At 27.4% G+C, this 13,504-nt stretch overlaps 3 protein-coding genes across 3 annotated transcripts; 2 read left to right on the top strand and 1 right to left on the bottom strand.

Annotated features, from left to right (window-relative positions):
• Nucleotides 1–1,039: 1,039 nt before the first annotated feature.
• On the top strand, nt 1,040–1,709 carry LOC128964386 (uncharacterized). Its single transcript, XM_054310979.1, has 3 exons — nt 1,040–1,087; nt 1,185–1,460; nt 1,615–1,709. Exons 1-3 carry the CDS (start codon nt 1,069–1,071, stop codon nt 1,707–1,709), a joined length of 390 nt encoding a protein of 129 aa, XP_054166954.1. The 5' UTR covers nt 1,040–1,068.
• A 1,168-nt stretch (nt 1,710–2,877) lies between these two features.
• LOC128963808 (uncharacterized) lies at nt 2,878–4,569 on the bottom strand. The gene is made up of 2 exons (XM_054310342.1): nt 3,876–4,569; nt 2,878–3,789 (listed from the first exon to the last, which is right to left on the bottom strand). The coding sequence occupies exons 1-2, from the start codon at nt 4,399–4,401 to the stop codon at nt 3,035–3,037; spliced, it is 1,281 nt and encodes a 426-aa protein (XP_054166317.1). The 5' UTR covers nt 4,402–4,569; the 3' UTR covers nt 2,878–3,034.
• A 6,818-nt stretch (nt 4,570–11,387) lies between these two features.
• LOC128964375 (uncharacterized) lies at nt 11,388–12,590 on the top strand. The gene is made up of 2 exons (XM_054310968.1): nt 11,388–11,526; nt 11,797–12,590. Exons 1-2 carry the CDS (start codon nt 11,388–11,390, stop codon nt 12,588–12,590), a joined length of 933 nt encoding a protein of 310 aa, XP_054166943.1.
• The last annotated feature ends 914 nt before the right edge of the window (nt 12,591–13,504 follow it).

Genomic DNA, 13,504 nt, shown 5'->3' with positions numbered 1-13,504 from the left:
TTGCCACCAAATTATGAACAGATCAATGAAAATGTTGACCGATTGCCCACATATGAAGAAATTRCACAAAATAATAATAAYTTTTCTAATAACTTAARTAATGATAGTAATAGTAATAATAATAATAATGGTGATAGCAATACAAATAGTAATAATAATAATAATAATAATAATAATAATAATAATTATAATGTTTTATAATATTTTTTGTGATGTTTTACTATTATAATCTATAATATTTAGATATWRTTAATTGTCAGTCAGTGTCAAATTATGTTAGATATTAAGTATTTATAGAATAATAGACAATTTGTCTCATATGTTTTTAAAACTAATTTTAAAAACAATATTTTGTAATYTAAATGTTAATAATGATATACAGAATATAATGTATTTTAATAAGTAAAATAAAAATACTTTTTATACTAAATATTAAATTTKAATTTATTTATTAATAATAAGAATAAATAAATATTTTATTGCATATAAATTGTTTTTTAGTTAAATATTATGGTTAATTTAATTTATATAATTTTATATTGTTTAGATTATAAATTAAATTGTAGTAGATTAAAGTATACACCATTGATAAATTATTGATGAGCATGCCAACTAAATATTACTAAAATTGCTCACACACACACACACACACACACACACACACACACACACACACACACACACACACACACACACACACACACACACACACACACACACACACACACACACACACACACACACACACACACACACACACACACACACACACACACACACACACACACACACACACACACACACACACATACACACACACATACACACACACACACACAATAAAATCAATAAATAAATGAATGATGTAAACAAATAGCAAATATGTTTGAATTGAACTTATGTTTGATGTAATTTAACTAATTATTTAAGTCATTTAATTACAAAAAAATATATAATTATACTATAATATGTCAAACAGTTATAARTACTGTATAATTAAATTCAAATTAAATTATTTGACTAAAAAATGTTTGATAGATAACAAACAATAATACTGTACAACGAAATATGTGCCTTAAATTAAAGGGTATTGTAAAAAAAATTAATTTTATTATATTATTTTTACTGTATATTATTTATACAACAATTTTTATAATAATTATTATTAATTTTCAATTATTTAGCCAACATTTGTTTATCAATGATTGTATGTCTATTATTTGGCGTAACATTGATAAACATTTTGCTGACTTATGGTGTACACTGGGATCATATTAGGATGACCAGCGCTGTCCTAATATTATTGCAAACAACCTTACTATTGATCACTATATTGTATTTGTCGTGTTGTCTATTGTGTCGGCTAAGCAACAAAATCAGGTCATCCATGTCGACCACACGGGCCAATAGTTTGGCCAACATTGAGACTATGATAGTCGAGTGTAATACATATGGCACAGGTATGTACTCTATATGCTATTTTTATTGTAATARTWAAATATAATTGAAATAAAAAAATCATATATATATATATATATATWTATTTAAAAATCTTTGTTTTAAAATGAAATTAATTTAATAAWTTTGATAATTTTGTTATTGATATATTTACAGATACAATAATTGGAGGTCAATTATTCAATGAAAAACAGCAAGATGATTTTAGTAAAAATAGCGTCGAGTATCATACAATTGTTTATATTAAATAAATCTATACTGTAGATTAAAAAAAACATTATGATAAAACAATATGCTGTTATATAGCTACTTTTTTTATAGTTAATGTTTTTTAAAATATATAATTGTAACATATATTTATAGATATATTTATTTCTATTTGTTAAAATAGCTTAATTTTTTTAGCAAATTAATTTTTTAAATAACTAGCTAATTTTATGTAAAAATTTATTATTATTATATATAAATAAAATATACTTAATATGTTTAATGAGAGTATTTATAACAATTTATTTCTTTTTATAAAGTTATGATTTCAATACAATTTTTTATTATCATTTCAATGATTACATTGTAACATACATTAAATAAAGTATACTGATAATTTTTTATTTAATAAATATATTACAAAAAAATCAATTAAACATTAGACATTTTAGTTTTATAAATAAGTTATAATCATAAAAATTATAATATTATCCAAGTTATTCAATACTAATCAAATAATTAATATTTTATTAAATAAAAAATAAATATACAATACTATTATGGATATTATGTATTCTTATAAATGTTGTCATCATTTTTTCATCGCGTCTTTTTTAGGGCTATAGTTATCAAAACTTTTTGAGTGTAKTTTACGGAACAATTGTTCGCCTGTGCCAATGGACAGGTAGGTATTGTCAATCTAGTGCTTTCACGAACTACATTTGTACCATTGAGTCGACTGTCATATGAGGCATATCTGTATCATAAAGTTTTGGCAATTTTGTTGTTTAGTAGTGGACAACAAATACTATATATCGATTCATTAAATATGTGGTATTATTAGTCATTTTAATAGATAGTAATATAAATTATCAATATAATATTTGAAACTAATTTTTATTTATATAGGTAATTATGGTACTTATATTTATTTATTAGTTATTTGGCTTATGGTTGAAATACCAGTTATTTAAATTATTACTAAACGATATAATCTGTAATAAATGTATATATATATTTTTTATTTTTTTTAATGCTAACCCTAGCTAAATAGCAACTGTTTTATCATAACTTATTTATAGTATGATAATTAAAATGTTTTCAAAATCAATATATTATATATATACAGGTATATTATRCAGTATTTTTAAATAATTGTATAATTTTTATTAAATGTTTGATTAAAATTAAAGTTATTTTTATTAAAGACTTTTAAGAGATTTATACATTTAAATTGATTTGACAAACAAAATAATTTTGAKGACATTTATAATTAAGTAGAGATTAAATATAAGTATAAGAAATATTGTGGACAACAATTTTGTAAGCACTGGTAGACCATGACTTTGAATGTAGTTTTTTTGTTTTACTAATTGAAATGATAGTTAATGAGAACTAACACTGAGTTGAATCTTGGACTCAATATCTGATACGGTCTGTCCGGATAATTGTTGAAAGCGGCAAATCTTTGTCCCCAATGTCCTCCCTGTGCCGGAATGATTGGATCAATTGAACCGATCATAAACTTCTTAGAGCGAAACGAAAACAATGCTACGGATGGAAAGTGCTGTCTGAGAGCAGTGATCACTCCGTGGATGTGCTGGTTGTGGGCCATCTGTTTGCTGGCAAACAATATTCCCTGAGTTATAGACTTCGGGCTGTTTTTTGTGAACTGTGGGTTCAGTCGAGCTTTGAACTGAGAGATGGTATTATTGAGATAATAATGACTCGAGGGAAGGACCAAACTGGCCGCCAATATGTTTGGTCCTCTAAAAGTTATAATACATGGATCGGTCAAAACTGTTTCATCCAGTCCTCGACGCTTATTATTCGGTTTTTTTAAGTCGGGGACAACACGAGGTGGTTCGCCTTTCAACCAACACTTTGCGGCACTAATAAGTCCGCCACCGATGACCACTTGTCCGTTGAATCTTTGCTTAAGAACGCGTATTTCGTTGTCAACATCCCTAACAATAGTGGACAACTGCGCCGATCGGTTGATCACTTTGGATGACTTCAAATAGAGTATGCATTTTATATCACTCGTGTCCACGATGTCGTCCAATGCTCGATATGTGTTGATTTGAATACCCTTTATGTCAGAAACTAACAAACACGACATACCTTTGTATTTGTTTGAATAGACAATCAATTAAAGAAATGATTAGTTTATGAAAAGTATTTGAAATATTTGTTGAGAAAACACTCACTCGATCTTATCATCGGATTGACAACTAATTGGTTGTTTGCAGAGGTCGTTGCAATGGTCATTGAATTGTGTGACTGACCGCACAATCGGACAGTCGGGCCGACATCCAAATACATAATTTGACACCCATTTGGAAGGCCAGCCGTCAGTTTGGTCAGAGTGTTGATCCATTTGCGATAATCCGGTGAGTGCTTATAACCACCGAATTGAATGAATGCAAAACACGGTTTGAATTCTATGGACGAGTTGATCCAATTGGTCATCGCATTGGCAAACGGACGCATATCTTCATGAATATCCTGATTGTGTCTCAAAAACAGGTGCTTCAAACCGGGCCGTCTTTCCATCTCTTTTTGGGCGGCGTCGTGAAACTCACGGTTCACCGCAATACAGTTGGCCAACGATTTTATGTCCATTTGCCGACAAATGGCATCCAATGCGTACGGGTTTTCAATCAAAGACTTTAGAATACTGTCATATCTGGTGTTGTCTGAGATGTTGTTGCGGACACTACTGTTGTCCGACATATTATCAACCGATTGTATGTTTATCTTAATTATCTTATTTTAATCTCTAACTTATTGTCCAAAAACTAAATTAAATCTAAAGATCGGAAGTCTTTTATAATTATCTGTTGATTGGTTTGATTAACAATTTGTATAAAAATGATTTGAATTTAAATCGGTTGGAAATTTTAAATATTTAAATAACAGTTAAATCATATTTAATACTAATATATGATTTACAATTAAAAAATTGTTTGTTTCACGCGTTAATCAATACAACAATATTTTATTAATATAGATATTTAATAATTTTTTAATTAATAAACCGATTATATTAATAATGCAATTTTATTATGCAATAATTATATTCACGTTTTGCAACAATATTACAGTACAGTTATTAAAGTTTCACAGGAAATTGAAACGATATTATTTTGACAATTGATAACACTATTATTGACTAAATATTTTTTAGTATCAGTTGTTTGACACTAAAATTGAAAAAAATAATCACAAATTTAAACATTTGGTCAAACCATGCGATATAAACATTCAATAATTAATCGATTCTTTAGCCATAACTTTAGCTTAGAAATAGTTTATGAGAATTAGTTAGAAATAACTTTAGCAAAAATATTATAATTGATTAATATGTCAATATTTTTTTTAAATTTCAATTAAATATCAATAATTTAATAATTACAATAATAATACTAAAAAACTTTATATAACATTTTTCAAAGTATCGCTTTAAATAAATTTTCTGTATGTTTTTTCATGAAATTAATTTTAAATGATATCAGTAAATACCTGTTTATAAATTTAGTAGTTTGTTTTTTTTTAAAAAAAGTCAATTAATTATTTACTGATTTATTTGTGTCCAAAATGTTTTTATTAAAATGCATATAGATTTACAATTTTATTATAATTTTTTATAGTTATGTTTACTTAGCATATTATTAAAGATGTTTAGTTTATTTGAAAGATAATGTGCAATAGATTACATATTAAATATTAATATCATGTATTTAATATATTTTAAGCAAAAAACTGGGAAAATTAAAATTTATTAGAAATAATTGTTAATTTTAATTGTTTTAATTGGACTGTTATTAACTGTTTTGATTTTGACATTCATATTAAAAGTATAGTTATTAATTGATTTTATGTGTAGTCCGAGATAAGTCATAATTTTGTTACCCACAAACCGAACCGTACGACTGAGTCCAGTCGGCAAAGCAATGATAGATAAGCCAAACCATAGGCTCATCAATGAACCGATGAATGAGACAAACTCTTCAGTTGACATTTTTGGCGACTGTGAGTAGACCAGTGTTGTCAGTTCGGGCGGATAAACACGGAAATGAAATGTCTGAACACTGGACTTGTAGTGACCACTGGTTATTGTGTAATACTCTTTGTGACAGTCCTGTYGACGACCACACTCTTGCAGACATATTCGGCTAATTTGATAATCCAATTGTGGATAATAGCCAAACAAATCAAACATATGAATCATCAGRTRGTCACTGGGCTCATATACCAGATAGTTGCCCGGCCAGTGGCCATTGATTTTACTTCTCATTTCACGTATACGACACAATTCAATGCAATTATATTTATATTTAAATTGTTTTCCACTATTACTATAATCATAGCAATCGGTTTCATACGGTTTGGGTAACAGATCTATACGTGACTTTTGGTAAGTGACAAACAAAGTATTGTTCAAAACTCGACGGACTCTTTGTTTCAATTTTTTCCACGAGTTATATATCGGTTCGTTGCGTGAACTCAGTATGACCTCTATTTCGGGAATACTGTCTGCAATGTCCACATCAAAGAGTCCGACCAAATAATCTTTATATAGTATGTCGTCGCGGGTTTCAAATCGTCGGTTGTCCGACATATTTGTCTGCGAGAAGAACGTAAAACATGATTTGTAGTAATCGATGGACTGTAGTATTGGTGACAATTCATGACACGGAAAGTAAAACTCRTTTATGTTTTTATCTTCAAAAGCCAACGGTTTCTTTATTGTACACGAATTGTTAAACACATCCAATGTTGTATATAAAACGTTAAATTGTTGTCTAATGGACAGTGAGTTTGTATAATTCAGATAATCGTTAAATGATGTATTCAGTGGGTTAGTAGTTGTCGACGACCTACTCGAGCTGTTAGTGCTAATCAAGTTGTGTCGTATGGCATCGTATAATAGGTATCGCTTTTGTGAACATATAGTKATTGCTGGCAACGATATGGTCGATATTTTTTCGTAACCCACTGTYGTTGTGGTCAAGTATGAGAAATACAAACCACATATTTTGGACATTTGGTACATACATATTGACAAACATGTYGTGAAAAATAATAAACATATAGTTTTATGGATAACTTGTTGACAAATAGGTTTATTTATCATAGTTTTTTTAATAATTAATTTGTCAATATTTGTAATTATTTTTTAGATAACTTTGATAATAACTTTAATATTTATTATATTTAGTATTCAATATTAATTTATATACAAAATCTTATTTATTATATTTATTTATCAGATTAGAACATAATATAACAAAATTATAATTTTTAATTAATAATACAAATAAATTATATAATTTTTATATTGATATCTAGAATAAAATATAATGATTTTTATTTCATGTATAAAATAATACGTATATTTTTAAAATACAATCACACATTTACAAATAAAATAAAAATTTTTATTGATTTTTATATCAACTACTGTATAATAAAAATAGTTGATAGGTTAATATTTACATTGTAATAGGAAATGTTTTTCATTTACATTTTATTTTTATTTGTTTAAATATAAAGTAAAGATTAATCATTGAAAATAATAGAGTAATAAATGTTTTGATTTTGAAAAAWATATATATATGATTTAAATTATGTTAGTTGTAATATAAAAAACAAAATAATAAAAGTTATATACTGTTATAAAATATTGTATTTTAATTTACAAATAAAACAAACACACATACATACTATATATAAACATATTTTYCATATATAATAGACTCTTAATAGGTTTCTAATCATATATTTGTATGAAACGGAAAAACTTTAGTTTTACGCATTTTKGGCGTAAAATTAAAATATTTGTTTTTTAATTTCAAGTTAATACTAACTGTGCCAACTGTGTGTGCATAAAGACACTGTACCACAAACGACAGTCCGGTAGATAACATAACAATCGATAGGCCAAACCATAGGCTCATAAGACTTCCGATAAACGATACAAACTCTTCAAATGATAACTTCGGCGACTGAGAGAACACTAGTGACAGATACTGTGGAGGAAATACCTGAAATTCAAATGTTTTGGCACCGGTAACATAGTATGACTGTGCCAACTGGTAGTGCTCGTAACAGCACTCGACTTTTGTGCCGCACTCTCGCTGACACTGTTCCCCAATCAACTGATCTATGCTATAGTTACGCATAAATATTTCAATCGTATTGATCATCATATTGTCGGTCCTGTTATAAACGAGATAGTGTGCCGGCCAACCATTCAGATATCTACTCAATTGTCTAATACGGCACAACTCTATACAGTTATATCGGCTTTTATATCCATTTTTCTTATAGTCATAACAATCMGATTGATACGGTTTGGGTAATGAATGTATTTTTGATGTTTGATAGACTAAAAACACAGTACTATCGTTGATCCTATGGATTCGTAATTTTTGTTTTTTCCACGAATTGAATACCGGTTCGGTGCGCGAGTGTAGCATAACTTCAATCTGTGGGCTCCGGGTGGCGATCTCGACGCTAAACAATGTGACCAAAAAATCTTTATATAGTATATCGTCTTTGGTTTCAAACATACTGTCCGATTGATTGTCGCTTTGTTGTGTGAAAAACGTGAAACAAGATTTATAGTAATCAATCGACTGTTGTATGGKTGACAAGTGATCGCACGGCACGTAAAACATACTATTGTTTCCACGGGTGTCATAACCTATTGGTATTTTCACTTGACATGTGTTGTTGTTGAACAACTCGTCGGACGAATACATGCTATCGAACTGTTCACGAATGGACAGTCGGTTCAAATAGACGTTCTCTTGAGAAAAGCATACATTGGGCGCCTGTTTTGCACCGATGACCGTATAATTGGCATTCAATTGGTCGATAATTTCCGATTTTAATAAATATTGCTTTGCAATRCATATAGTGATTGCCGGCAACGGTATTATAGATGTTTTTTCATAGCTCACACTAGTTGTGGTCGGGTATGAGAAATACAGGTGACATATTTTGGACATTTGGTACAAACATATCAGCAAACAAATTACGAAAAACGTTATGTGAACCATACGGTCGATACATGTGCTGTTAGTTTTGCGGAGATCTAACTTTTTATTTAGTTTTCTATGGCAATACATGTCCTATACTATAATTATTATATATTGTAATTATAAAATAATAATAATTTAGTAATATTAAAAAGATAATRATTAAAAAATATATATATTACGATATTAGCTTATTTTTACAATATTTTATCAATAGATAATTTTATTTGTAAATAGTAAAAAAAATTAAAACACTATACTATTTTTTTGTTGCTGAAAAACATTTCCGATATAATACTCATATGTATGATTAGTTTGCAAACAGTTAAAGCAAATATAATTTTTCAAATGTAACAATATTATTAAAGCTAAGTTTCAAATGGCAACTCATCTATTATTAATACATTAAAAGTTTTTCAATAATATTAATGGTTTTTTGGATATTGTTTTTGATTTTACTTATAAAACAAATAAAACATTATATAACAATAGATTTGTATTTAATATTTATTAGTTATTTAGAATATAATATTTACAATGTGTATAATTTTGCATTGATTGACATAATCGTACTTTTATGTAAACCATTAAAAATCATTGTATTAATAATTATAATTATTTTTAGAAACCTATTTAAATAATARAAATTCATATTAAATGTAAAGCCACTGACAGAGTATATAATTATTGCATATTTATTTATATAGAAATTTATTTTATTATATATTTTCATTAATATTTTATAATTTTGATAACTCAAAAATTTTATCTGATATCTTTTTAAAAATTGTCCAAAATTGTATACAATTTGTAAAAATATATTATTTATGTATTTAAGCCAATCTACCTTAATTACTTGTAAAATATACACAATGTAAAATAAAATACTATGATTTAATTATAATATTAATATTCTAAATATATATTAAATATTATATAATTTTAAAAAATATATGTTTTAATAATATATAATTATAAATTGAAACTCAATGAAAAATATTACAACATTTAAGGTAATTTAATTATTTATTTATTTTTGTATAATATATWCAGTATATAATTCTAATAAATATTTTACCCTTTTTTTTATATATATACTGTATATACAAGTTATAATCTTTTCATTTCTCAACTCTAAAATTATAGCTAAATCTCTACGATTTTCACACTAATGAGCCCACAAATGACTGCTTAACACTGTAATCACAACACACTGTGTATAAGTGTATGTATGTGTGCTGTTATTAGGAGTAAATGCGTGAATGGGAWGTGTAAATAGATTCAGTATAGCATATACTATACTTTCAAGAGTATAGATAGAGTACAGTATATATATATATATATATATATATATATATATATATATATATATATATATATATAGTGTGTGTCTGTGTACTGTATATATGATATATACATACAATTTCTATGAACACTAGTAGTATCAATTCATGGAAAATCAACATTACATTTGATGGTTGTTTTTGTATGTAAGAGTGAGTGTGTGTGTGTGTGTGTGTGTGTGTGAGAGAGAGAGAGAGAGAGAGAGAGATGTATTGATGCGGCACAGGGATGTATGAGTCAGAGCATCAACGCCAAAATGGATCAATAATCATATGCTATGGTCTGATCGCTGTATGTCAGTCCATATAACAACCGCTAAATCAATGGCATCAGCCATACAACTCATGATATATATACAGGCGCTCCACACATACATACACACATACAAACACACATACACTCACTCACTCTCTCATTCTCATTGATATGGCATTCATTTAACCGACGAAATAATACTTACCATTCCCTTAAAAGGGAATAATAATACACTTTTTACTATACATTGATGGCAAACGACGCGCTTCTACAGTATATGGTTAGGGCTTACCCTCGTTATAGTAGACATGGCGTTCAGTTTGTATGTATGTGTCACTGCTATCACTGGTCTCTATGAATATATATATACTAATATACAGTACTAAACAATAGTAAATATGAGATGCAATGAGAATATCTATGTATACAAACGTTTGTTAAGAATATTCTTCTATTTTTAATTCATTTAACGTAACAATTGTTTTATAAACACAAGTGTTTATTACGTAATTATTACTTAAAATAATAATAATAATAATAATAATAATAATAATGTCTATTATTCATCGACAACATCCTTAGAAGTTTATATATATTACTATTAAATGTAAGCAAATAATTTTAAATACTATATATTGATATATATTATTGTTGCTTAATGTGAGATCAATATATCATTTAGCTAATTGTCTGTTTGATTTTGTTTATTGATTTATTTTCTGCTTTTAAAAAATACATTAAAATTTAAAGGATAAACAAGCAATTCATCAATTAATAAGACATTAATGTTATGTTTAGCCAAGAAATTGGTGTATACAGTATATTATATAGTTTTATATATAATTTCTTTATATATATATAATATATATATATTTTACTATATAACAATGTATTAATGACTATATGTATTATTGATATTTGTTTAAATAGATATTTAGCTGACTATTGTCTCTAAACAACACAACTGTCTATAAGTGTATGTGCGGTGTATGTGTTTTTAGACTAAACACATATATATTTATATATATACACACAATCACATACCAATTAATCGTAATCATAGTAATGAAAACAATGAAATATGACATCAATAACAAAGAGAACAGTCTGGATGACCATCAAAATGGTGAAGAAGGCGGCGGTGGCGGCGATCAGGTGGCCAACGCCTGTGTCCAGTGCTTTAAAGTTTGCTTTAGGAAAAAAGCAAAATTAGGTATGTCTTCCCCCCCTAACACTCATATGTTATATGTCATATGAATTATATATATAAACCTATTTAAATATTTATAGACATATATKTACTTTAGATCTCTTAAACTAACAACTGTTTCCTGAATTTTTAATTTTTACTAAAACACTAAATATTAAAATTAATTTTTACTAAAACACTAAATATTAAAATTAATTTTTACTAAAACACTAAATATTAAAATTAATTTTTGTGTTGCATTTTCTATGTACCCAATGAACACTCCCAATGAAGGCTTGGAAGACCTGTTTTGGCTATCGTTTCTTATATTGATAGTCATACTGTCTATTGTCAAGTCGTGCACACGTATCGGTTGGTCTCAATTCTTGTATGTGATCGTCGGTTCGGTGATCTGTCTAATCGTTGTCTACATAAGCGCCAGTATTGTCAATAAGCTGTGTTTTGACGATGCAAACACCGCCCACTGGAACGCCCATGCCAGGTTTACACAGGCAGCTATGGCACAGAGGCTTCAACAGGAGGAACACAAGATGCACGTCATAGCACCTCCACGTATGGGTGGCGCCAAACTCAACATATTTTATACGGTGGGCGATGTGCCCATTGTGGTGCCCACAAGAGGCTTACCAACTAGTATACCTACACCCGTYACCGCACAACCAACACAACAACCAGCACAGCCTATTGGGGTGATCGCCGCCGCGGCAATAATCGACTCAAACAACAGCACACCTTCTACCTGTTCTCCAGGTATTGTCGGTGACAGTGATGTTAGTTGTGGCGGTGCTATCGGTGTTGGTGTTGTATCAGCCGCTCATAATATTAACACAAACAATAACAATAGTCATAATAATAATAATCACAATAGAAATAGTGGTACGACGGCGCCGGGTGGTGCAGTCCCCGCCACTGCCTCCGCAATCACCACTATTAATACTACTACTACTACTACTACTAATTATTGTGCTGCACCGGGAGGTGGACATCCTCCAGAGCAACAGCAACACAACCCTCCAAGTTATGCGAAAACATCGGAAACTCTTTATGAAGAGTACGAAAAATACTAACAAATATAAGTGATCGCCAAAAATGATTATATTGTATATATATATATATATTAAATATATATATACAATATATAATAGTATATATATATTATACACATAAATATTATATATATAAATATTTCCAATATATTTCCAAGACTTGTGTTAATCTTAAAAAAAAATCATTTATATATCTGATATAATTTGATTCCAAAAATTATTATTATTATTATCCACTCATAAAAAAATCAAATTGATATAATCGAACAATTTATCATTAATTTGACCATGATCATTTAGATTACCATTAGAATCAAACATAATTTTATAGTTAATACCAGAATATTTTTTTAGAAATAATATCATATTTTTTGTTTATTTATATAATGATTCACTCTATACCTCAGTAAACTTTTCAAAAAAATATAACAAATGTTATTATTATAAATTAGTTTTTTGAAAAAAAACATTTATTATAGAGTTTATTTTATTTTTTAACATAATATTTATTAATGACATGCATATAAACGTATAGTAACTATAAATTTATAGCAAATTAGTAAAGAAATAAGTAATAATTTAAATTGTAAATAGTGATAGAAATAACTAACGAATAATTATTGAATATATATATATATATAATAGCAAAAAACAATTATTTCAAAACAAATTTTAAAAAAGTAAAGTTATAAAATATTTATTAAAATATATTAAAAAACAAAAAAAAATGTTTTCATATACACTTTAAATAATAACTATATATATTTTAAAGATAGTCTATAAATATATTTTGTGTCAATCAAGTAAACAAAAAATATATAAATAATAAATTGTTAAAAATATTTATTATAATTATTACTCTCACACTCTCACACACAATCTCTCAATCTTTTTGATATCAAGTATTTATGAAAAAATAATTTTAAACTAAAATC

This window comes from Oppia nitens, unplaced genomic scaffold, assembly GCF_028296485.1.
Source record: "Oppia nitens isolate AA-2021 unplaced genomic scaffold, nextdenovo-longstitch-racon4-pilon3 scaffold15_pilon_pilon_pilon, whole genome shotgun sequence".
Taxonomy (NCBI): domain Eukaryota; kingdom Metazoa; phylum Arthropoda; class Arachnida; order Sarcoptiformes; family Oppiidae; genus Oppia; species Oppia nitens.
The sequence above is the reverse complement of the archived record's forward strand: the minus strand, read 5'-3'. Positions and strand labels throughout refer to the sequence as shown.